Source organism: Asterias rubens, chromosome 16 (assembly GCF_902459465.1).
Source record: "Asterias rubens chromosome 16, eAstRub1.3, whole genome shotgun sequence".
Taxonomy (NCBI): Eukaryota; Metazoa; Echinodermata; class Asteroidea; order Forcipulatida; family Asteriidae; genus Asterias; species Asterias rubens.
Genome location: NC_047077.1, coordinates 9,904,488 through 9,932,041, shown reverse-complemented (window position 1 = coordinate 9,932,041; position 27,554 = coordinate 9,904,488). Strand labels below are relative to the sequence as shown.

The 27,554-nt window shown below is 37.6% G+C and overlaps 1 protein-coding gene across 1 annotated transcript; it reads left to right on the top strand.

Annotated features, from left to right (window-relative positions):
- Positions 1-1,383: 1,383 nt before the first annotated feature.
- On the top strand, positions 1,384-25,708 carry LOC117300942 (solute carrier organic anion transporter family member 2A1-like). Its single transcript, XM_033784811.1, has 12 exons — positions 1,384-1,425; positions 4,096-4,421; positions 6,063-6,226; positions 14,388-14,585; positions 15,623-16,000; positions 16,537-16,701; positions 17,675-17,897; positions 19,766-19,910; positions 22,166-22,338; positions 23,406-23,470; positions 24,152-24,348; positions 25,560-25,708. The coding sequence occupies exons 1-12, from the start codon at positions 1,405-1,407 to the stop codon at positions 25,644-25,646; spliced, it is 2,142 nt and encodes a 713-aa protein (XP_033640702.1). The 5' UTR covers positions 1,384-1,404; the 3' UTR covers positions 25,647-25,708.
- Positions 25,709-27,554: the final 1,846 nt, after the last annotated feature.

Sequence of the window (27,554 nt, the reverse complement as noted above, 5' to 3'; positions counted from 1 at the left end):
AACAAATAAATAAGTCTTTGCTTTTCTATTTCTATAATTTGCTTTTCAGAAGAAATTATCTAGGCCTATGGGGGTAAACAGGCCTACCACTGAAACAAAGGAACCCTTGTAACAGTGACGAAACAATCGAAACGCACTGATTTGTATGCGCGGCGCACAGGATTGGCCAATGAACAACCTCCTTTTGACCTCTAGGGGAGGGCGCTCACAAAGGATATTATCGAAATGACGTCATGTGCATAAGGTCAATTGTCCTGTAAGTTGGCGCGTGAAGAGCATGCGAGTCCTCACTTAAAGGAAACGTTGCCTTGGATCGGACGAGTTGGTCTATAAAAAAGCGTTTGAAACCGTTTGTTATGAAATGTATATGGTTGGAAAGATGTTTTAAAAGTAGAATATAATGATCCACACAAGTATCACTCTAAATTGCACGATTTTCATTTTACGTCGCGAATCAACACGGTCGGCCATGTATGGAGTAAAGTTTTTGACTCCCATAAATGGCCGACCGTGTTAGTCGACGAGGTTAAACGTAAACCACGCAATTTTGAGGCATATTTGTGTAGAAAATTTTCTACTTTTACAACAGTTTTCTAACCATATCAATTTTATAACAAACGGTTACAAACGCTTTTCAAAGACCAACTCGACCGATCCAAGGCAACGTGTTCCTTTAAATCAGGGACCTTAAATTGTACCCCATTTGAAAAGCGTTTGTTACCGTTTGTCATAGAATGCATATGATTAGGAAGATATTTAAAACGTAGAATATAATGTTCCACACAAGTATATCACTCGAAATAGCGTGGTTTTCATATTACCTCGTCAAAACACACGTTTGTTCGCCAAGTAAAAGGAAAACCACGCAACTCGAGGCAAATGTGTGTGGATCATTGTATCTACTTGTTCCAACCGTATGCATTTTATAACAAACGGTTACGAACGCTTTTCAAAGACCAACTCGACCGATCCAAGGCAACGTGTTCCTTTAATCTTCATTAACCAGTTTCGAGCAATAGTCTCAGCGCGAATAAAATCACTGTTTTTATTCATTCCGATCGCGAAGTGTTTCGAACAGTTGGCAAAGTATACTGATACTTTTGAGATCATTCACGAGCTACTACTGATTCTTATCAACTGACCTTTGGTCCAGATAGTCTACCGAGATAAGCAATGGTTGGTTTATAATTAATGACATTAAAGGTATAACGCAACATAGATAAGAGTTAATAAATACTTCATCAAATAGAATCACAGGAAGTCAACGTGAATCGACACAAAATACCCCAGAAGGCTACGAATGATCACCGTGAGGCTTAACGGATTTATAACTATACATTATTTCCTCCACTCACATTCCAGGTATAAGGTGAAGTGACTAGGTGTATCTGGAGCTACCTCATCATGCCAACTTACACACAAATTGTAAGTTGTTCTCCTTTACAGAAACTGGACACTGTTGGTAATTGTTAAATACCAGTCTTCTCACTTATCTCAACACATGCATCAAATAACAGACCTGTGAAACATTGTGCTCAATTGGTCGTCGAAGTTGCGAGATGATAATGGAGAAAAAAAACTTGTCACACGAAGTTGTGTGTTTCAGATGCTTGATTTCGAGAACGCAAATTCTTATTCTGAGATCTCGAAATCAAATTCGTGGAAAAGTACTTCTTTCTCGAAAACTATGGCACTTCAGAGGGAGCCGTTTCTCACAAAGTTTAATACTTGACTATCAACCTCTCCCCAGTACTCATTACCAAGAAAGGTTTTATGCGAGTAATTATTTTGAGTAATTACCAATAATGTCCACTGCCTTTTAAGGTACTCAAATAGGATTAGTAACGGGAACATCATCATTGTTTTAATGTTAGCACGCCGTTCATTGGCAGTCAATAGATAATTTATTTAATTTAGCTGCACACGGGGAGACATCATCAAAGCTATTTGATGGATGTGCCCGTTACAGTAATACAAAACAAAACGAGACAAACAGTACACAAATCTGTAGTTTATAAAGACAATAGTTCGTACTCAAAACCATTTATTTCCTTAGTGTAATATCTCCCTCTGAATTGAAGTCATATTCAAGAAAACTGTATCTGGAAGCCATAACAAATTCAGCGGATTTCGATTGTTACAACCAACATTAAAGGGAAGGTACACGTTTGGTAATTACTCAAACAAACATAAATTAAAAAACGGACTTGGTAATAAGCATTGGAGAGCTGTTGATAGTATCAAACATTGTGAGAAACGGCTCCCTCTTAAGCAGCATAGATTTTGAGAAAGAGGTAGTTTCATTTTCTCGCAACTTCGATGACCAATTGAGCTAAAATGTTCTAAGTTTTTTGTTATGCTTATGTTGGGATACACCAAGTGTAAAGACTGGTCTTTAACAATTACCAAACGTGTACCTTCCCTTTAACGATAGTGGTGTTGTACAAACTCAACACTGTGCATGTGTTCACTATTTTCACCTGACTAACAAAATTGAAGAAGCCCAATTAATTTGTACAAGTTTTCCATGGTTACACCAACATGAACCACTGTCTTAAAAGCTTTCTCAACTCTACCAATCATGTGTAGTACCTTTAAATACTGCTTAAAGGGAAGGTACACGTTTGGTAATTGTCAAAGACCAGTCTTCTCACTTGGTGAATCCCATCATAACCATAAAATAACAAGCCTGTGAAAATGTGGGCTCAATTGGTCATCGAAGTTGCGAGGAAATTATGAAATTAAAATACCCTCGTTGGACGAATTTGTGTGCTTTCAGATTAGTTAGAAATTACCTCTTTCTCGAAAAATAAGTTACTTCAGAGGGAGTCATTTCCCACAATGTTTTATACTATCAACAGCTCTCCAATGCTTGTTACCAAGTCAGTTTTTAAGCTAATATTTGTTTTGAGTAACTACCAAACGTGAAACTTTCCTTTTAATGGCGTACATTCCTCAAAGACAATGGACACTCAAATATTTACTAAACAAATTATTACTCAAAATAATTGTTAGCATTAAAACTTACCTGGTTAAGAGCATGGGACAGCTGTTGATAGTATAAAACAATGTGAGAAATGGCTCCCTCTGAAGAAACGTAGTTTTTGAGAAAGAGGTAATGTCTCACTCAAATAATTATTAAAAGAGTTCAGGCCTGAAGCCTTTTTTGGGCATCTGAAAACACACAGATTAATTTTTGTAAAAAAGGGCATTATAAACAAAATGTTATGCTGGCGTAACCCGACCTTGTGTATATATATTTTTTTGTTCAAGGGAGGAAATTTAATGATTAAAATATATTACATACATAAACATAAAATAAATGTCATCAAGATAGACCGGCAGCCCAGAGCACTTTGGTTAAAGGAACGAGTTACCAATATTTGAGTACATGAACATTTAGTGGACGTTAAACCTGACATAGTCAGATATGGATGCCTGCCGGGGACCCCCTGCTGCGTGTAGCGCATGGACCCCCAACAAAGAGGCAAAATAATGGGCTGAATCAAAGATTCTAGGTACCACATGAAACCAAGTGGAAATGGTCATTAACATTATACTAAGTACAAAATATCAACCGCCAGACAAATTTTCTGCTGCATTAGGCCTGCCAGACACCCCCTCCCTCAAATGTTTACTGTACAAACCTAGGGGTTGAATGATTACCCAGTTGTCAAATCAGCTCAGATTTACATGAAACTTCGTCCAATTGTTCCACTATGGCTATAAATGAACACACACCAAAAATTTGATGTACATTTTTACTTTAAATGCAAATACTTGCATGACACAAAGTACTCAGTGAAGCACATGAAAACTTTGATCCTCAAACAGTGGGAACTACAGGGCCCTCGATAATATAAGGTTGACTGTTGACTCTGATTAGAGTTCAGTGCAGTACTTGCCAACAACATCTGGTGCGAGCTAAATTTTTGTGTTGAGCTATTTATTTCCCTAAGCACAGGACCATGAAACCAACACGACAAAGTGTACTATAACGAAGTGGCTTGACTCTGCTTTCTTATTTAGAAAAAACACAACTGCAAACACAAACCATTCGCAATGACCGAATACTTTAATGACAAATGTTTCCAGGCACAAAATGACTCGCCCCCCGAAGAGAAACACAATGGCGTTGTTGTCGAGGAAGACATCGAGGAGGACGAGTTTCAAAATCAGTGCGGTCTCGGCTGTCTCCGTTGCCGATGCCTCAAAGTGTTCGCCCACCCGAACGTCTTCGTGTTGTGCGTGGGTATGATGGTCGTGACTATGATCGGTGCTACGGGAGTCTATCTAGCTGGAGTCATCTCGACCATCGAGAAGAGGTTTCAGTTGAAGAGCTCCGAGTCTGGCATCATCCTTTCGATGAATGACATCTCTGCTCTATGTGGTGTACTTTTTGTTACATACTTCGGAGGAAAGTAAGTCCCCCTTGCGAAAAAGTATATTAATTAAACGTTCAAACATACGCTGTTCGTATGGGACGTAAAGCCGTTGGTCCCATGTGTTGTGTAATGCATTGTAAAAGAGCCCAGTGCACTTTTCGAAAAGAGAAGGGGTTCGACCCGGTGTTCCTGGCTGTGGCTACTGTGGCTACTGTAGGTGCGCCGTAGCACCTTGTAAACCCTTATAAGGTGCTAAATAATTGGGTCTCAAAATTCATCTCTGCATTACCTATCATTCTGAAAGTTTGTATAATAAATACTCAGCGCCTTGAGTACCTTGTTTGGTAGATACATGCACTTTATAAGACTTCGGTATTATTATGTCGTTTTTGGTTTTTTTCCCGATAATTTAACGAAACATTCATAGAGTTTAAATTAGTATAAACGTTACATAACTATAAGTGGAAACTAGTAGCATTCAGTCAAATACAGATTCGTTTGTTTAAAACGAAATATACGTTTGACAAGCTAAAAAAATCTGTGGCCATTGTGTTTGTGTCCACAAAAAAGTACATCAGACCCTCTAATCAGTTCTGTTTAGAAGTCAAGTCTTTGGTTTATACGACATTTCTATACTTCTGTACTTCTATTTATATGTCTCTATTAATACCTAGTTCTTAATATATCTTTGATCAATAGACCATCTTTATATTTACGTGTATGTGTCATTTTGCAATATTATGAAAATACACGTCGAGTTTAAATTAATAAGCCATTTTAAGAAATGGACATAAAACAATAATACTCTGTCTATATAGTCATCAACCCAACATTATACTCCAATAATGTCAACCACGGGTTACTGACGGAGGTCTTTATTCCCCACCTCACCCAACCCCACCTTAGTTCAAGTGGTCAGGTCAACCATGGAGGAAGGAAGAGAAGGAGCTCGAACGAAGGGAATTTAAAAGTCGAACCTGTGGTACCGCGGTCGTTTAACGACACCTCGCAATCACCCACATTCTTCACTTAACTATGGTGTCGTATGTCGTATGGATATAATACAGAAAAAACAATCCCAACCACCCTCGTGTGCCAAACTTTGAACCACCGCTAGTGAACGGAAAGTCACAAACAAATGTAAAAATATGCCATGATGTTTCCGTTAAAAACACCACAAACGGAAAATGAAAACGTGTATATTCACAATTCTTGTCTCCAATGATTCAACTTTACACGACGGCAACGGCGCCGACTGGCGGTACCACACCTTCTGTACAATGAGATCTAATCCTGCTGGTTAATCGGCCGTCCAGCTGGAGGTCTCCTATCTTTTTTCACTGGTCAGACAGGGGCATTGTCAGGGTATTTCGAGCTCCTTCTCTTCCTGCCTCCATGGGTCAACGGGGTACGGGCCGGGTTCGCATCCCGGTCGTAACACTTGTGTCCTTGAGCAAGATACTTTACTGTATTGGATTCACTTCACCCACAGGGTAAAGGTTGATATAGTGTATGAAAAAGCCTTCAGAGTGCCATAGCAGCTCAGGGCTGACTCTCCAGGAGCTAAGAAAGATTCACGGGATGTAATTTGCCCAATGACCAGGGCACTCATGTAAAGCGCATTACGGTTATTGTGAAATGCGCTCTATATTAGCGTGTTATTATTATTATCATTAGGTCCCACCGACCAAGAATCATCGGTATATCTGGGATAATACTTGCCGTGGGAACCTTTGGGACGGCCCTGCCCCAATTCATCTACGACAACCCTGGCCTCGATGACATCATCACGTCATCAGACAAATCAGGGCAAACAACGGGAGGGTCTGTCTATGCAGAAGGTATGCACAATGTTAGAGTGTTTGTTTGTCTGTTTACCGTTTTTTTTCTATAAAATTTTGGTTCGTTGGGTTCTGTTTGTTTGTTTGATGGGTTATGTGTTTGTTTGTTCGGGTGTTTGCTCGTGTGTTTGTTTGTTTTGTATGTTTCATTGTTAGATTGTTTGTATGTGTGGTTTTTTTTTTTTGGGGGGGGGGTCTGTAAGGCTTTTGGGTTCATTCGGGTTTTTGCTTGTTTGCTCACTATTTTTTTTCCTGTAAGGTTTTATTTTGTTGGGTTTCTGTGTCTGTTTGGCTGTTGAGTTGCAGATAGTTTGTTGACTATGTTGTTGTCTGGTTTTTGTGTGGCCATTCCTTGGGTTTTCGTTTGTTTGTTCGTTATTTTTTGTAATTTTTAAGGTTTTGGTTTTTATTTGTGTCAATTTTTTTTGTTTTTCTTTATGCTCATCAAACAATATTACTTTTGACATAAATCAAATTATGTTCGATTTCGATTCGGCTTGTAAAATCATAAATATTATAAACAAACATGACAACTGACAGCTAGAAGTATCAACCCTAACATCCTACCAAGTAGCACTAGAGTTTCCTGACTAAAAAGCATTACTGGCTTCGACCAAGATGCAAATTAAGATATGCCAAGACAGTGTAATGAAGTCACCTTTAAAGATTAAAAAAGGACAACATCAACGAGATGGCCCAACACGGGAAAGGGGAGTGTATACAAAAGTTTGAATTGTATTGAATTTGACAAACTTCGTGACCCTAAGGTCAAATTACAAAGTCATTATAATAGTTAAAAATGGATATGACGTAAACATTTAAAAAAAAATACACCTTAAATTTGTACGCAACATTGTTTTAAAAAAAAAAAATTATTAGAGGGTTAATGATCTTGTGTATGGCCTGAGATGCATGACGGAAAAGCGTTTCAATTGAGTGATTCTGAAGTGTGTGTAGAATTGTAAAATAAAAATTTGTGAAGTGTATTACCATGTTCGAGTAATTAAAAAACATCACGGACAGAAGTTGAATTGCACAAACAAACTTAAAAGCACTTGACACTATAGCAATTAGTTACTCAAAACATAATGTTAGCATAACACATTACTTGGTAGCGAGCAATGGGGAGCTGTTGATAGTGTTAAACACTGTGAGACAATGGCTACCTCTGAAGTAACTTAGTTTGTGAGAAAGAGTAACTTTCTCTCTCAAATAATTAAAAACTTCAGTCCTGAAGTCCTTAATGGGAGACTTTTGGTGGCAGCAGACTTACCAGGTTAATGCCATTGTTCTCGGTAATTAGCGCAAGCTCAGAGCTACGTTAACAATGGAAATTTACCTGGTAGGTCTGCTGCCACCTACGTTCCAAAGTCTCCCGTTGTGCATCAAACAGCACACATTAGTTGTCCAGTTGTGCAACCGTACGTGTGTTATTCCTTTCACTATTTTTGCAACTTCGATTACCAATTGAGTATAAATTTTCACAGATTTGTTTTTATTCATATAAGGGGGATACTAAGTGAGAATACTGGTTTTGACAAATTTGAGGTGTCCAGTGCCTTTAAAAAGTGTAGATCTAATACGAAAAGGTTTAATTAGCTGTTCCGACCTACCGTCGGAACAGGTGTTGTTTTCGTCGAGATTTTTATTATTATCTGTTCCGACCTACCGTCGGAACAGGTATTGTTTCCGCCTAAAACCCCATTGCATTTGTACACGTTTTTTGTTTATTCCTAATCTCCCAAACCACAAGGTCAAAAGAGTTAAATCATATATCAAATTGAAGCTTAGAACTTGAGCTTAATTCTAAATGTCAGAAATGTTAAAATTCTTAATTAATTAACCACGTGACCCTCATTTCCATATTTAATTGGGAAATCTTTGTAGAAGCATTTCTCAAGAAGTTCACGGCAGATTCTTACCCTGTTTGTTGGTATAGACTCCTTGGGGACTGGAGATTAATTTTGAAAAACCGTGACCTCGAGTTGACCTCCACTTCCGGGTTAACCGGAAGTGGGACTATATCTCAAGTACTATACAACCGATTTTCAAACTTTTTTCAGTTTGAGACCCCTTGGGCGTTAAAAAGAAACTTTGAAAAACCGTGACCTCAAGTTGACCTCAACTTCCGGGTCAACCGGAAGTGGGACCATATCTCAAGTACTACATAACTGATTTTCAAACTTTCCTTAGTTTTAGACCCCTTAGGCGTTAAAAATAAACTTTGAAAAACCGTGACCTCAAGTTGACCTCTACTTCCGGTTCAACCGGAAGTACTTTACAACCGATTTTCAAACTTTTTTCAGCTTTAGAACCCTTAGGCGTTAAAAATAAACTTTAAAAAACCGTGACCTCAAGTTGACCTCTACTTCCGGGTTAACCAGAAGTGGCACCATAACTTAAGACACTGTTCAACATTTCAAACTTTTTTTCAGTTATAGACTCCTTGGTAATTTTAGCACATAATCCGAGCAAAAGAACATGGAACAGCTTTGTGTTTGTTCACAAACACCTAATGTCTAGTTTTTATTATTATTATTATTCTTTGTTTCCGCCTAAAACCCCATAGCGTTTGTACAGCGTTTTGTTCAGGCCCCGTCTCCTAAAGTATGAGGATAAAAGAGTTAAATCATATATCAAATTGAAGCTTAGAACATAAGCTTTACTCTAACAAAAAAGTGTTAAAATTCTTAATTAATTAACCACGTGGTCTTCATTTGAATTTTTAATTTGTAAACTTGATGCAGTCACTTTCATGTTATTGTGAAACATTCTCTTTGGTAATACAACACAGTATGTATCTCAATGAGTTGTTGACTTCTTGAGGAGTCTATACTATTTTGTTTCCTACCCGCGTTCTGGACACATTACTCTGTACACACACAAAGTACGGAGGTTTGGGATTTTCGTTAGAACGTGCGTTAAATTTGTCCTTGTTTTTCTAACCGCGTTCTGGACCAATTACTCTGTGCATGGGTTTCGTTAAAACGAACATGCGTAATTAGATAGGGTTTTTTGACGACATCGACGTCGTCGTCAAAAAACCCCCTTAAGGCATTAATACTACATTTCAACCCTACTTAATAGTTATAGGCGTTAGCAGATCATATTTTAGTGACAATGGTCGCAAAATCATGAAACGAGAACTATTTCGCCGGATCATAATTCCCTCTGTTGATGCACACACGTAAAAACCCACCATTTTTACATCGTGCCCTTCTCGCCTAGTGGTCATCAGTCGCGACTACACATCTGAGAATTGCGAGTTCGAATCTCCGTCCGAAATCAATATTTTTTTATCCCCCAAAAATAAAAATATATTTCTTTTTGTAATATTTAAGTTTGATTCTTATCTTTATATCGATAGTGTTGCCTTTTCTTTTTCTCAAATGTTAGCCCAACATAACCTGTGTGCATGCATGACACGATGATGTTTAAAAACACAGTAAGCGAAAAATGGTGATCATAAGCGCAGAGTTTGGTGGTTAAGAGTTCTGTGAAATCAACTTGTACTAGATCAAACACCAAACCACCGACTCAAAAAAATTTTAAAATCGTAATTAATTAACCACGTGACCCATATTTGCATATTTAATTGTACAAGGGGACAAAGTTGTTGGAACTTCCTGTTGATGCTGACATCATGAGAACATCAGCATAAGTATTGGAATTGCACTACCTATTGAACCACTTGGAGTGTTCAAGGAGTCCAACACTTCAGTCTAGAGTCCAACTCTGATCGTAAAAATCAATTCAGGCATCATCTTCAATTTAATTTTATGCAACAAGCAAACATATACATTTTCTGATTTTATTTCAAAGGGTAACATAAATGGCTGTTAGCGAACGGTTTCCAACAAAAACTACATGGTGTACGTGCACAATACGCTTACTGGCCTCAAGCATTTACCTCTAGATAATAAATCAAGCATTCAGTTCAAAAGGATAAAAGTTTGTTATTGCCACATTATTCAGCGAACCATGATTCATACACAGCTACTATTCAAAAGAAAATCTATGTGTGGAGGGTAACAGACAGCACACAATGGAACCGGAGTTTAACAATGACAATACCAAAAGTGCAATCGTCAGCCGTTGAAGTTTATTATACATGGGGCTGATGGTGATCAAAAGGATAAAAGTTTGTTATCGCCACATTATTCAGCGAACCATGAATCATACACAGCTACTATTCACATGAAAATCTATGCGTGGAGGGTAACATACAGCACACAATGGAACCGGAGTTTAACATTGACAATACCAAAAGTGCAATCGTCAGCCGTTGAAGTTTATTATACATGGGGCTGATGGTGATCAAAAGGATAAAAGTTTGTTATCGCCACATTATTCAGCGAACCATGAATCATACACAGCTACTATTCACAAGAAAATATATGTATGGAGGGTAACAGACAGCACACAATGGAACCGGAGTTTAACAATGACAATACCAAAAGTGCAATCGTCAGCCCTTGAAGTTTATTATACATGGGGCTGATGGTGATCAAAATGCACAAAATAAAATATTCAAAAGAATATCCATATCGTCAGCAATTTCACGAAGGGCTAAAAAGTCCCCTGCAGCCAAAAATGTCTGTTTCGAGAAAACCGCGTTTTAAGTTTAGCTAATTTTGAAACTACAAGTTGGTAGACTATTCGAAACTTAATCTTGGAATTTTTTACATGTCAGGGAAGAAGAGATCCTAAATCATACAAATCTGTTTCAATTTTGTCCCTAACATGTTTAATTAATGAGTAATTATTTAATTAACAAAATGTTCTTTTCGTGAAAACGTTACAAAACATGGTCTGCGTGCAGCACGTCGTGTATAAACTTTTTGGCTGTTCGTGAAAACGCAAAAGCCGGAGCACCCACTTTTGGCACCTTGCCAAGGGATAATTACACGTGGTAGAGCAATACACTTTTCTGCACTTCGTGAAAACGCAATTCCGGGTGGTGCTTATTTTTTGTCCTTTTAAGTTTTTGGCTCGTCGTGAAAACGCAAAAGCCGGCGCGCTCATGATTGGCACTGTGCCAGCTTTACAATCAACGTGGTAAGGTATAACAAAAAATTCCAAAAAGGTTTTTGGCTCTTCGTGAAAACATAATTCCAGGTTCTTGAGGTTTTTGTCATTCATCAAATTAGCGTAATTATGAAACTACACAATTTTGAGACCTATAACTTTGTAAATAGTTAGATCCCGATCACAATAGTCAAATCCACCAAAAAAATCAAAATCAGTTTTTTATCGAATTTTAAGGTTTTTGGCCCTTCGTGAAATTGGTGACGATATAATAGATTTGTCTGGTGTATAAACTGATGTCCAAGCCATTGGATTTTCGTGTGTTTTTGCTAGATTCCTCGCTCCCCAACCAAAGTGACTGCAAAACGTCTCTAATGGATAACAATGGTATATTTCGACATGGTTTTTTTCCCAGCAAGAGTTGTGGGCCCAATTTATCTAGTATTTATTTTTGGTATTTTGTTTATCTGTTTCATTTAAATATATGGTTAAGTTTTATTTTACGCTAACTGTTTTTGTGTTTGTTCTTCCTGTAAATTTGAATTGTTTTGCCGCTACATAAGATTACACCCACTAAATAGAATTGCTTACATTGCTTTCTTCGTTAGAAAAAAAAGGGGGGTCCGTACCCGTTAAGGTTTGCTTTTTATGGGCCCCTCCATCCCCTACATGTGTTTTGCATTGATTTTTAGTTTTTGTTTTCTATTATTGTACGATTGCATTTGCTTGTAATAAACGATTTATTACCTTCTGTGTAGACTAAGCAAGTCTCGCGCGTATTTGAACTTGCGGGACCATTATGTTGCAAACCTTATGGAGTTTTACGTGGGACATTTTGTTTCGTCCATTATTTTAGTTTAACGTAGTTTATGACCATGAATATTATAAACATTGTTGGAAATGTAATACCAGTTAACAAAACGTATACAAGTAAAATCTTTTCAACAAAAGAAATCCTACTTTCGGGATGTCAACTTCCCGAGATAAATTATCACAGGAAGACGACATCCTAATTTTAGGATGTCGACTTCCCGAGATAAATTATCACAGGAAGACGACATCCTACTTTTAGGATGTCGACATTCCGAGATAAATTATCACAGGAAGACGACATTCTTCTTTAAGAATGTCGACTGTTTGTAGTTATAAGACTCCTTGGGGATAGGAGAAAAATTTGGAAAAACCATGACCTCAATTTGACCTCTACTTCCGGGTCAACCGGAAGTGGGACCATATCTCAAGAACTACTCAACCGATTTTCAATTTGTTTTCACTTACAGACTCCTTGACATTAATATTGACTATGAAAACTCGTGACCCCATATGTTGGCCTCTACGTCCGGGTGAACCGGAAGTGGGACCATACGCCAAGTACTATACAACCGATTTTCAATCCTGTTTGTTCAGTTTTATCCTCCTAAGGCATTAAAAATAAACTTTGAAAATCCATGACCCCAAGTTGACCTCTACTTCCGGGTCAACCAGAAGTGGCACCATATCTCAAGAACTACACAACCGATTTTCTAACTTTTTTTTCAGTTACAGACTCCTTAAGCGTTAGAGATTAGCCTTAGGTTACCGCGACCCCATGAAGTGGCACCGTAACTCAAGACACTGTACAGTATTTTTCAAACATTCAGTTATAGACTCCTTGGTATTGTTAACACATAATCAAAGCAAAAGAACACGGAACAGCTTTGTGTTTGTTCACAAACACCTAATGTCTAGTTCTTTACCTTGGTCCTTTGATGACCTCCACTGCTCGTCCGGATCCATTATAAAAACACCCTCAAACCAGAAATCCGTAGTTCTTCACTCCTTCTGATTATTCAGTTTCCTTTCCCATCAAATAGGAGCACAGTTTGTGGTTGTGAAGTTTTATATTGAGCACCTTGCAACTGCACAGCATTTATTATATTCCTGCATCTCCATGAATAAGACTTCACTTTGTCTGGAGCTTTTTACAATTGGTTCTAAAATTGCAACACAGTTATTGCGGTAATATAATTATGTGAATGCACCTGATTGGCATATTATAGGTATGAATGTTGATTTATTTGCAAGTAAAGTTCATCAGAAAACACGATGTCAGAATCCAACGGTAGGGCCGACGAGGTGCTGCAATCCAGTCTGCGACTGTCCCAGTCTGAATGCCATAGTCATGTAATCGCCACACAATGAGCACTAGGCAATCGAGCACAAAGCTCCTTATTTGCATAATAATAAAGATCTTATAAATGAACTACATTCCTCAGTCGACCCAAGACCAATGATAATACTGAATGAACTTGTTTAGTTAAAGAAATAGCAAATCCCAGTTGCTCATGCCGTTTTCGAATCCACGGTCTCAGCCCCAGATTCAGCTGAGGCTAGTAGTTTGGCCCCGCGGTTGTATCGACAAGCTTTGCGTCTGCACCCATGCAGAGCTTCAGATGAGAGGACGGAGCCTAAAGCCGAATCCAAAGCCAAAGTCGTAGTTTCAAAAAGGGTCGTAGTTTTATTCCAAGACGAGAAATAACTCCTAGGAGTTACTGTAGGCCTAGGCCTTAAATTGAGGAATACTTTCCTTAGAACCAGTATGCTCTATGGAATACGCATTTATGTTGACGGGGTCAGGCCTGGGAGTCAAACCCTTATTTTCTGTCTGTATCATTTGTTCTTTTCATCATCGTCTTCTTGTTGTACTGTTTTGAAACTGTTTTAATTTGTGTACACAATGAATAAATTCCCAAGTGTTTGGGTTCTGATAAAAAAAAATCATTATGGATTAATTTTGTATATTTGTTCCACATGTCAATTTTGTTGGTAAGCAACATTAAACAACCGCTAATTATATATATATATACTTTTTTTTCTGAACTATAAAAACGAAAGCCAAAGTTTGTTTTGAATGAACAGGCAATTATGTATAAGCTCCCCTAGGTATTGAAAGTTGACAAGCTTATTCCGATTGGGGCAAAGCCGGTTCGAAACGCAAACTATTTTACGTATGTAATATTGTTTAAAGGCATCAATAAAGGATATCGTGTTATTTGTTGGGAAAAAAAATCATAAATATTCACTGAATATTATTTCATTTATTGGTAACTTCACCGCTACACTTTTAAAACAATGTTGTTATAATATAATGCAGAACTCACATGCAACGTCGGTGGTAACTACACAAAGTGCACCAGCGAAGAGATCGATGCGTCTGGTTCCCAACTCGGCAAGGCGTGGCCCATCTTAATGGGCCAGTTATTGTGTGGGGTAGGCGGTACTTCCATAATCCCTCTTGCCTTGACATATCTTGATGACGCAGTTGAGAAGAGACTACTGCCGATGTATCTAGGTTCGTAGGTTTTTTGTTTCCTTTTCTTTTTTCCAAATTTAATTTTTTGCCAATACAGGAAATAAACAAAAACAATAGCATCACCAAACACATGAACAAAACGAAAGTACAGGTTCGTAAATTTAGGTAAGCCTAGACTTTGTTTCATCGTAAAAATTTAGAGCTTTACATAGGTTTAATGATAATTTGTATCTTGCACTGAATATCTTTTGGTAAAACATTGTACGAGATTATTTCAAAATACTTGTTTCAAACATAACTGTTAAAGGGAAGGTACACCTTTGGTAATTGTCAAAGACCAGTCTTCCTCATATGCATAAAATAACAAGCCTGTGAAAATTTGGGCTCAATCGCTCATCGAAGTTGCGAGAAAATGATGAAAGAAAAAACACCCTTGTTGGACGAATCTGTGTGCTTACATAATAGGAATAAAAGACTTCTAGAAGTCTTTTATTATTTTAGTGAGAAATTACCTCTTTCCCAAAAACTACATTACTTCAGAGGGAGTCGTTTCCCACAACGTTTTATACTATCAAGAGCTCTCCAATGCGTGTTACCAAGTAAGTTTTTTTAACTTAAAAATTAATATATTTTTTTTAGTAATTACCAAACGTGTACCTTCCCTTTAAGTGACTCGAGAAAAACATCGATGTTTTTGTGTTTGTAATTTTTTAATTTGTTAAATTTTTGTCATATAGTTTTTTAATTTATCTCTGGAAATGCTTTGATTCAATCTTAAGCTGCCCTCGATTTACCACCTGTTTAATGTTGCATTTCTCGTGATAACAATGTCGCTGTGGGATTGGCAAAATTGCTTCTTCGTGACAGGAATGCTCATAGAAGAAAAAACGAGGAAACACAAAACAGAAAAATGATATTAAGGACTTCAGGCTGCAGTATTTACAATAAATGTTTTTTGTTTTGCGCATAAATGTTGAGATACACCAAGTGAGAGAACTGGTCTTTGACAATTACTAATGGTGTCCAGTGTCTTTCATTAATTTTAAGTAATTTATGTGTTTTTTTCTCTCTTCCAGCTCTTACATTTCTTCCAATGACATTCTCAGCTCTGATGGGATTTTCAATTAGTAGCTTCTGTCTTTCAATATATACCGACTTCTACAAGACAGACGCCTCCGCGCTTGGACTGAACCCCCGGGATCCCAGATGGCAGGGGGCCTGGTGGCTTGGCTTTATCATCTACGGCTTCATCTTGCTAGCTTGCTCGGTCCCTTTCTTCTTTTTCCCGAGAAAGATGGACAAGCCTAAGTCCTACTGCTGTTTTACCGGGGTACCCGAGTGTTGTAAGGTGCTGACGAAGAGGGGCGGACCGCCGGGTGGGATGGGAGTGCCTACCGGAGAAACGCCTAATGCTGGCACCAAGTTATCCAAAAAAACGATGGAAATTATTAAGGGTAAGTCTTTCTAGTGCAAATTAGTATCTGCCTTTTATAACTTATTGATATTTTGTGGTGCTTTTTAATTTGTGCAATCAATGTTTTTGTTTTTTTGAGAGTGATATATATTTGTTTTAATGTTAATAATGTTCTTTTTATAAACATATTCTAAATAATTTTAGATTTTTAATATATTGCCAGGAAAATTGGAATTGAAAGCCTTCGGGCTTAAGTTTTGGGATTTTGTTCCCTTTTTTTAATGCCCTGGCTTTATACCCTGGCTGTACCATTGAATGCTAGCTAAACTGGTGGAATCGAAATAACAGTTTTTTTCTCTTTAATGCTGATTCAATGGAGCCTTCATTTTCAAACGAAATTGAAAGAGTGACTGGTGTTAAAATAAGTGAAAATTTGCCACAAAAAAACTATGTTTTATTTAGTGCGTGTGAATCTTTAGAAATAATTAGGCAATGGCCTTTTTCTATTAGGGGCGAAACATCGTGCCATTATGTGTTTGTAATTTAGCACAATTGTATTTATTTTGTTTTGTTTAGAGTTTCTGGCCTCGTTATGGCGCCTGCTAACCAATAGCACCTACATGTCTGCAACATTTGGCTATTGCTGTTCGGTGTTGGCTTTCTCTGGCTCAGCCGTGTTTATAGCCAAATATATGCAGTATGAGTTTGCCATTCTCCCATCAAGAGCTGGAGTCTTATTGGGTAAGTACTTTTGGAGGCAAATTAAATATTTCACCTAACCTGATTACCACATGCCCCCCCCCCCCTGCATGGTCACTTGGCCATTTCAGTCGTCCCTTAAAATCATCTCAGCTCCTTTGGGAGCCTGTGCAACTATATGCGCTACTATTAGCTGAATCATTCACAAGAACCATCTCTGCCCTCACAGGTGGCCCATTCACCCCATGGTGGAGAGAAGCAATTATAGTTCAGTGTCTTGCTCTGGGACACAAGTGTCACGACGAGGGTAAACAAATCACTTGGGCGGGATTCGAACCCACTACCTTTGCATTGCGGAATGTTTTATGCTTTAAACACTACATTATTTTTACTCAACCGTGTTATCTTGTGCAACATAATACGTAACAGCCTGACGTAACGACCCAGAGTCGTTCTCGAAGGCTAATTAACGACAACACAACTAAACTGAACAGGTAAATTGTTGTAGTTATCTGTTCATTTTTGTCGTTTGCTGTGTTGTCAATTATCCTTTAAAAAAAACTCGGAAAAGTTTCCGTTTGGCGCCACCACTTTTTCGTTCGATATGAAACAATAAAGTATCTAATTTACCTCAATGATATATATCCTTTTTTTGTAAGTGAAAAAGTAATAGCGCCATACGGAAAGTTATCCAAAGAGGGTGCTTTAGGGTCGAAACGTATGGTGATTTAATACTTTTTGTTGCATTTATACAATCGGGCCTTTTGGTTGGTAAGTTGTTCGCAGCTGCTTATTCTGTTTTCTCATTTAGTTATTTTATGGCTTACTTTCTTTAAATTATTATTGGACTTTATTTTATTATTATTATAATTTCTTTAATTTATACTTTCACTTTCTGTATTTTTATAAACATGTATGTTTTTACAACTTTTGCCTTACCCTGGACGGCCCCCTGCCAATAAAGAATTATGTCCGAAGATTTAAAAAAAAAAAAAAAAAAAAAATCTCTTTGCAGGTCTCACGATAATGCCTGGTACTGTAATCGGAGTAATGCTTGGTGGTATACTAACAACAATGGTCGCCGGCAGCCAGCGACGATTTGTCGTACTCACACTCATTTTGCACAGTCTAACTGCGGTGGGGTATGGAATACTAATGCTCGTTGGATGTCAGAACGACAGCATTGCTGGACTGACAACCGAGTATGGATATAATGGTCATCTAAATGATGGAACAAGGTAGGTGTATCTGTTTGGTATGTGGTGCAACTCTCTAGATTTAACAATTACAAATAACATTTAAATAAACCAAGGAAGAAGACATACATAAATATAGGCTACAAGCAGAAAACAAAAGAGTTTCCATTAAAATCACGAACCGCACGAGGATAAAAACTACCGGTAAACCGCTTACTACCTTTAACATGCTTAAAGGCACTGTACACGTTTGGTAATTGTCAAAGACCAGTGTCCTCACTTGGTGTACCCCATCATAAGCATAAAATAACAAACCTGTGAAAATTTGGGCTCAATCGGTGATCGAAGTTGCGTGAAAATGATGAAAGAAAGAACACCCTTGTTGGACTTTGTGTGCTTTCAGATAGGAATAAAAGACTTCTAGCTGGAAGTCTTTTATTATTCTAGTGAGAAATTACCTCTTTCTCAAAAATTACATTACTTCCGAGGGAGTCGTTTCCCACAATGTTTTATACTATCAACAGCTCTCCAATGCTCATTACCAAGTAAGTTTTTTAAGTTTACATTTGTTTTGAGTAATTACCAAACGTGTGCCTTCCCCTTAAGACGACGATTAGAAGGGAGGAATTGGAAATAATCAGCTGCTGGGTAGACTGGCTCCTAGGATAAAGACACATACTTAATTTTCAGAACCAGTGATTTCATTGGTTACAATGAATGATGGAACAATATAGGAGTGCGTTTTGGCGACCCAAACCAGAAACAATCGGCTGAGCACGGTGACGATGCTGTTCAGACCAACCGGTAACCAACTTGGTGAGTCGGTTGGGTTTTTGGTGTGGTCGCCAAAACGCACTTTGGGTCTCTGTTTGGTATATACCTGTCCATTGTTGTGATAAACAAGGTGCGCTGGTTGGCATGCCGGCCGCGTTTGTTAGTAAAACAAACAATCATGTTAAAGACAGTGGACACTATTGGTAATTGTCAAAGACTAGTCTTCTCACTTGGTGTATCTCAACAAATGCAGTAAATAACAAACCTATGAAAATTTGAACTCAATCGGTCGTCGAAGTTGCGAGATAATAATGAAAGAAAAAACACCCTTGCTACACAAATTAACTTGTGTACTTTCAGATGCTTAATTTCGAGACCTCAACATTCTAAATCTGAGGTCTCGAAATCAATTTCGTGGAAAATTACTCTTTTATCGAAAACTACATTTTATACTATCAAGCTCTCCCCATTACTCGTTACCACAAAAGTTGTTATGCTAATAATTAATTATAGTAATTAACAATAGTTTCCACTGCCTTTTGTAACCAAACTCAGCACTTACTGTAAGAAAGATTCATGAGCTGAAATATTTCTTTGAATTTGTTGATTTTTTGCCAACAAATTGGGCCTATTTTTGAATATTTTGTCTCACATTTCTACAAACTATGGCTAGCTGTTGTTGATTTGCATTTATGGCTTCCCATAGCTTTCGGTTGGCAAAAGCTCGGACTTTGACGTTGCAATAGAGTGGTCTGATAAAAGACGCAGTCAGGGTAGACTTGTCTGAATCCGCAAGCAAGGATTAGACAGGTACTTGCTATTTAGAACCAGTGATTTCATTGGATAAACATGCAGTGACGTATTTCTATATCTGTGTTTTGATTGGTCCAAGGTTGTCGGTCGTCTGCATAATTTACCTTAGGTGAAAGGTGAAGATGGACGGGGATTGACCTAGGCTTGGTTGGGGCCTCTCTTTGGCGTAATTCACGAAGTGTGACGTCACACGAGAGGGATTGGTTGCACTAGTGAATATCTACCAAATTATTTCGAAGATTATATCAAAGACGGAGTGACAACGTGATTGAAATGCTGCTTTTAAAACAAACCATTTTTATGATGAAAATTGATAATTACAGCTTTGAAATCAACGCACCGTGTAACATGGACTGCACGTGCGAAAAGGGCGATTACTCCCCTGTCTGTGGTACCGACGGAATGACGTATGCAACGGCGTGCTACGCCGGCTGTGAGGCGGTATCGCTTGACCCACACAATAACACGGTAGGAACAATTTCTAAGACATCTAACATTATGACACCCGTGCATGAAACATGACACACTTTTGTAAAGTGAATACAAATAGTTAAAGCCGTTAGACACTTGCTGAACAGAACAAAAATTAAAAGTTCACAGAATTACAAACAACATACAGGGTTTAAAGAAGGTAATGGTGAAAGATTTCTCTTGAAATATTATTTCATGAAATGCTTTACTTTTTGAGAAAACATTAAAACAATATTATCATTTCTCGATATCTAGAATAACGGGTTTATTTTAAACACATGTCATGACACGGCGAAACTTACGGAAGCGAGGGTGGGTTTCCCCGTTATTTTCTCCCGACTCCGATGACCGATTGAACCTAAATTTTCACAGGTTTGTTTATGTTATAATTTTTATATCAGTTGTGATACACGAAATGTGGGCCTTTGGACACTACTGTTTACCGATGTTGTGCGATTGCGATTGCAAGGACAATTTCTTGTGAATGCACACGTGGTACACATTTAAAGGGTCTATGTACCTTTTGTAGGACAAAAGACACAATGTCCACAGATTAACATTAAACTTACACAGTTTGAAGATAATGATGGTAGAAAGCTTCCCTTAAAATATTACTTGCTGAGGTGCAGTTGTTTTTGAGAAATGAGTAAAACAATGTCATGAAAATAATTTTCGTCTAAAAAACTACAGCACCTCAGCAACTAATATTTTAAGGTACGCTTTCTACTTTCATTATCTTCAAACGGTGTAAGTTTGATGCAAATCTGTGGATATTGTGGTTTGTGTTACAAAAAAGTATCCAAACCCTTTAATGAGGACCTATGATAAAAGAAGACAATGGGGTCCATGGTTCGGGAATAATCAACAGTTTGAAAACATGTTAGAAAAACCGGGACCTATAATAAAAGAGGGCAATATAGTCCACGGTTCGGGAAAAAGTCCACCGTTGGAAAACGTGTACAAGACCAATGGGAGTTGTTGCCAAAAAGTTAGTATAAACAAAATAGGGACAGCAATGGGGTCCACTTTTGCAGGCGTATACAGGCTTTCAAGTGTTGGTGTGTTTAGGTTCCGCTTTCCAAGTGGATGTTCACTTTGGTTTTATACGAACCGGTACAATAATGACAAACCAATAGTCGTCTTAAATTCTAAACAACCCAAACATTCTCAAAAGTGCATCATTGTGGGTTGTTTTGTTCATTCCTTTGTCCATTCCATCAACATCTTCCCTTGGCTGTGTAGGCCTATACAAACATCCTTGTTCATCTGGTGTCTTTAAAGGCAGTGGACACTATTGGTAATTACTCAGAATAATTAGTATCATAAAACCTTACTAACGAGTAATTGGGAGAAGTTGATGGTATAAAACATTGTGAGAAACGGCTCCCTCTGAAGTGCCATAGTTTTTGGGAAAGAAGTAATTTTCCACGAATTTGATTTCGAGACCTCAGATTTAGAATTTGAGGTCTCGAAATCAAGCATCTGAAAGCACACAACTTCGTGTGACAAGGGTGTTTTTTCTTTCATTATTATCTCTCTACTTCGACGACCGATTGAGCTCAAATTTTCACAGGTTTGTTATTTTATGCATATGTTGAGATACACCAACTGTGAAGACTATAGTCTTTAACAGTTACCAATAGTGTCCACTGTCTTTAAAGTAAACGTAAATAAGCACATTTCCCACCATGGCCCAATTTCATACAGTTGCTTTCAAAAGCAGACACTATTGCTTACAAATATTCCAGTAAGCATAATTTCGATGTTCTGAGCTACTTTTTGTGCTGGAGCAGCTCTATGTAATTGGGCACCGGTCCAGTGCTAAAGTAAACCGACTGTTAAAGGCAATGGACACTATTGGTAATTGTCAAAGACTAGCCTTCACAGTTGGTGTATCTCAACATTATGTATGAAATAATAAACCTGTGAAAATTTGAGCTCAATCGGTCATCGAACTTGCGAGATAACAATGAAAGAAAGAAAAAAACCTTGTCACACGAAGTTTTGTGCGTTTAGATGGTTGATTTCGAGACCTCAAGTTCTAAATCTGAGGTCTCGAAGTCAAATTCGTGGAAAATTACTTCTTTCTCGTAAACTATATGGCACTTCAGAGGGTGCCGTTTATCACAGTGTTTCATACCATCAACCTCTCCCCATTACTCGTCACCAAGAAAGGTTTTATGTTAATAATTATTTTGAGTAATTACCATAATGTCCACTACCTTTAATGATCAACTATTAATTATCAACAGGTGTACCAGGACTGCAAGTGCATCAACCAAACCCAAGAGTATCCGTCCAATTTTGCAACGAAAGGACCATGCGCATCGACCTGTGACATGCTGATGATCTTTATTGTGTCATTCTGTGTCGTCTCCGCCATCAAGGCATCGACTCACAACTCGTCGTTCATGTTAAAGTTCAGGTAAAACACAACAAGTCGTTTAAAGTTGGTTGCTAAATATTATGGATTGGCAGCATATTGCGCCACAGCACCTTGTAAACCATTACACCATGGTGCTAAGGATTAGGTCTTATATCGCAAACTTCGTCCCTCTCATTGCAGTAATAATACCTGGCGCTTTGTATCCTTTGGCAAAAGCCGCATAAATACGTTTTTTATTATTATTTAGTGTATACTGTTGTAAGCATTTAAAATTTTGACGATCAATTTTAAATGAAACTTAATGCCTATACCCTGCGCGATATGTAGCAGATCGGAGAGGGCTCCCCCAAAATATAGTTGACTATAGTTTAAGTTACTTTCTGAACACTTCAAAAAATAAATGCCTTGAAAAGGTAGCCTACCGATCATCGAAATGGTAAGTCCATTTCTTCAAAAAGATGTTATCATCCTTTTGTTCATCTTGTTTTAGTTAAAGACACTTAACTGGACACTATTGGTAATTCACCAGAAGACGATCAGAGCATACTGATCGAAACGTCGAGTTAATCCAACGGTTCTTTTCAGAACCACCTCAACTCTTTTAGAGATAGTCATTACATGGTGTTACCGCAAACTCTTCTATATGTCAAAGATCAGTCTCCTCACTTGGTGTATCTCAACCAATGCATAAAGTAAAAGACCTGTGAAAACTAGAGCTCGACTGGTCGTCGGAGTTGCGAGATAACTATGAAAGAAAAATACCCTTGTGTGCTTTCAGATGCTTGATTTCGAGAATTTAAAATTCTAAATCTGAGGTCTCGAAATCAAATTCGTGGAAAATTACTTCTTTATCGAAACTACGCCACTCTAGATGGAGCCGTTTCTCACAATTTGTATACTATCAAACTCTCCCCATTACTCGTTACCTAGTGAGGTTTTATGCTGATAATTATTTTGAATATTTACCAATAGTGTCCACTGCCTTGAACTTGATTGAGATAGTACCATAAATTCATAACAATACTAAGAGCAATTAATGGTCTATGTTATTACGTCTTTTATAAATTGCGTTGTGTATAGCTGTTTTCTCAACCATTGTTTGTTAGATCCGTCTTGCCTAAAGACAGAGAGTTGGCAGTTGGGTTATCTTCATTTCTCAGCAAAATTCTGGGTGAGTCATTGCTATCATTGAAAAACACAAGGGCCCGAATTTATAGAGTTGCGTAACACTGAAAATATTGCTTGAAACACTTCTGGCTTTAGATGTTCGTGTGATAAATATGTTCTCTTCTCCAATAAATCTTGTTGCTACCTTTCTCGCTCAATATATCAAGACTGACACGGCTATTTTTAGAGTGGTAAACTTTGGAGAACTTTGGTAAAGAGTTTTTCGCTTCGTTCGAAGGAAATATGTAGATTTCTTGTTAGACTTGCACAATCTATCCCCTTTTATCATGCTTAAAGCAATCGCACAACACCGGTAAACTGTATTGTCCAAAGGCCCACACTTCGTGTATCACAACTAATATATAAAATAACAAACTTGTGAAAATTTAGGCTCAATCGGTCATCGGAGTCGGGAGAAAATAACGGGAAAACCCACCCTTGTTTCAGCACGTTTTGCCGTGTCAGGACATGTGTTTAAATTAAATCCGTTACAAAATTTAAGCATTTCATGGAATAACATTTCAAGGGAAGTATTTCACCATTACCTTCTGTAAACCCTGTAGGTTATTCGTAAATCTGTGAACTTGTAATCTTTGTTCTGTTCAGAAAGTGTCCAGCGGCTTTAAATTAAGTAGGCTACTTTCAGAGACCAATATTAAACATTTTATATTTTCTTAAATTCTAGGTTTCATACCAGCTCCAATCATCTACGGTGCTGCAATTGAGTCCCAGTGTTTGTTCTGGCAGGAATCATGCGAGAAGACCGGGGAATGTATGCAGTATGATCGGCCAGGTTTGAGATACGTCTACTTCGGGCTAACGGGAGGTCTGAAACTTATTGTTGTGCTTTGCTACTGTCTGAGCGCTTACTTTGTTTTTAGGGTAAGTGGTGCATTTTTTTTGAGTAAGTATTTCCCTTTGACATATGAAGCACAACTCAAGCATGCTTCGCTTTTGAAAGCGCGAGGGCACCAAGGCATACTCCCTGAGCACAGGGCACCCTACGAGGAAATTGTAAATTTCTACTGTTGCATTTCAAGGGCACCAAGGCAATGACCAGGGGGGGGGGGGGGTCGGAGGCAATCGCCTTCATTGCCGCCAGGAGGTATCAGTCCTGGTGCGGATTTCACAAAGGGTTAAGACTAGCCTTATCTCGAGTTAGGACGAGTTATTTGTCCTAACTTATATTCGTCCTTACTTAGGACTAGCCATACGTTTCGAATAATATTATCTCTTAGGACTAGTCCTAAGTAAGGACTAGTCCTATCTCTTTGTGAAATCGACCCCAGGTAGACTGACCATATATCCATTGTTTTTATGTTGTATGTTCTATATTATTAACTTGATTTCAATGTCATTGTCTGTCCCTTCATGTATTTCTTTTAGGTTTTGTCTACATCAAATTGAATATTCTTCTTTGGTCATCGAGTTTACGTCCATGTTTTCTTCTATAATTATCTTTTAGTATTTAAATAAATGTTAGGTTAAATTTATGCTCGTTGTCAACCAGACTCTTAAGAAGCAACATTTTGTTAATAGCAGTGACAAGGCCTAGTATTTCAACACAAAACGCAAGAAATTCGTATAGTTGTAAACATGGTGCTCAAAATACTATGACAATTTCTCCTGAAGACGTGCAGGGTATACTGTTCGAAACGTCGGACCACACCGGCTCTTTTCAGAGCCAACACTACCTCTGAAACGGCTACCTCTGAAGTAACGTGGTTTTTGAGAAAGAAGTAGTTTATGACTGAACTGTTTGAATTGAATTCGGCTCCCTCTGAAGTAACGTGGTTTTTGAGAAAGAAGTAGTTTATGTCTAAAATATTTGAATTGAATTCGAAACCTCAGCTGAGGTCTCGATTTCAAGCATCTGAAAGCACACAACTTGTGGAAACCGCACAACTTGTGCGACTTTTAAGAGGTTTGTTCTGCCATTAATCTTCTCGCAACCTCGACGACCAAATGAGTTGTTCACATACAGGTTTGTTACTTTTATGTTGATCATGTGAGAAGACTGGTCTTTGACAATTACCAAAGGTGTCCAATGCATTTAAAACCAACACTAATTTCACTGTGGTTGTTTTCAACAGGGCGATTCCACACAGAACGGGAATGAAGAAGAAAAGAATGCCACTGAGTTTAAAGATGAGACGAAGACAAGACCAGGGACAGTTTAAAGGAACATCACAGATTTGTTTTTTGCGAACAAAACAGTTGCTGGCAGTGTAAGCACTTTATGTAATCCACCATATACAAAACTGACAAACCTGTCGAAGTTTGCGATCGATCGGCCATCTGAGAGAATAGTGAAAAACCGATTACAAATTTTCCAGTACATCGTTGCCAAAATAAAAATTAACAAAACGCTCACTGAGTGATAAACTCCAAACGCGAAGTTAGATTATTTATTTCTCATCAAATATGACATTTCAGACAGAAATATTTCAAGAGATGTTTTCTACTATCATCATCATTAGACCATGTAAGTTTTATGTAAATCTATGATTTTTGTTTCTTGCCAATTCTGTAACGTTCCTTTAAGTGAATTATAACAAGCATCGTCTTCTCAAACTGGCTTCCATACTGTTCATGTTCTTTGACTGTATCTACCTTTCATTACTCTGTTCGCTAGTACATTATGTAGGCCAATGCACTTTTTAAAGGGTCTGGGTACTTTTTGTAGGACACAAAACATTTCAGAAGATTTACATTAAACTTACACGGTTTGATGACAATGATGTTAGAAAGCTTCCCTTAAATTATTACATACCGAGTTGCTGTAATTTTTTTTTTAAATGATTCAACAAATCACGCAAATAACTTTCGTACATTGTCAAACGACGTTTGGTCACATTTTTAAATATTCAAAGTAACTGGCATTAAATTTTATAGAATGGCAACATTATCGAGTTCAATGTTTTGATGAGTTTTATAATTATGTTTTTACTTAAGTATTTTTTTTAACTGTAAAATGTTTTTGCAAATTTAAATAACAGCATATTTTACTCATAATGTGATATTTCAATTTTGGAAAGACAGTAACTTTAAAGTTGAATTATCACTTCATCAGTTTGTATCGAATCTACAGTTGGGTGTTGATTCGTTACGATGTTAACTGTAGATTCATTACGTATCTACAGTTGACTGTAGATTTGGATAACGAATTCGTATAACGAAAGTAGATTCTAAACGAATCTACAGTTAAGTGAGAAGATTCACAAGAACAATCTACACTTTCATCAATAGAGTGACGTCACAAAAATACATTTTATGAAGAAAGACCTTGCAGCAAATGCAATAACATTATTACGCACACAAGAGAAACACAAAACGTATGTTAGATCTGGAGAGGCTCGAGCCGGACTGAGTAGGAAAATGATTCAGTGAGTAATAATTATGACCTTACCCGAGAGATTATCTTCCTTTTCAATTTGTTACATCTTATAGATTTATGTTTGCTTATCTTTCACATCCTCCTCGCAAACTGTTTAAAGGGTCTGTATATACATTTGGGAATGATTTGAAATTAGACTAGAAAATAGATTTTAAAATAGATTTGAAAAATTAATCGCGAGGAAAAATTACTTGGTATATAGATAGTACTATAGCTTTGGATAGTATAATTAACTTAGAGAAATATTTTACTTCGAAATACTGCGTTAATGGCAACAAAATATTCATTTTTATTCGCGAAAATGTTAATCTGGGAAGCGTTACTGAGAGTTATATTTGCATATTATTCTTCCTGTGTAGACATAAGGAAATATCTTTAAAATACTTTCACTTTTTGAAACGAATTTTTCACACGTTAGTTTTTGTCAATATTTACTACTGTATAATATAATTGAAGAGTTTGTTCCATCCATTAACCAACCGTAAACAACCCATTTAACTGATGTTCCACCAATAGCTAGTAACACTGACGTAACCTAAAGGCAGTGGACACTATTAGTAATTACTCAAAATAATTATCAGCATAAAACCTCACTTGCTAACGAGTAATGGGGAGAGGTTGATAGTATAAAACATTGTGAGAAACGGCTCCCTCTGAAGTGACGTAGTTTTCGAGAAAGAAGTAATTTTCC

Excerpts from the sequence above, each read along its gene's own strand:
- LOC117300942 (XM_033784811.1), top strand. The coding sequence starts at position 1,405 with ATGCCAACTTACACACAAATT. Across the intron at positions 4,422-6,062 it reads GTTACATACTTCGGAGGAAA|GTCCCACCGACCAAGAATCA; the intron begins GTAAGTCCCCCT and ends TATTATCATTAG. Across the intron at positions 16,001-16,536 it reads AACGATGGAAATTATTAAGG|AGTTTCTGGCCTCGTTATGG; the intron begins GTAAGTCTTTCT and ends TGTTTTGTTTAG.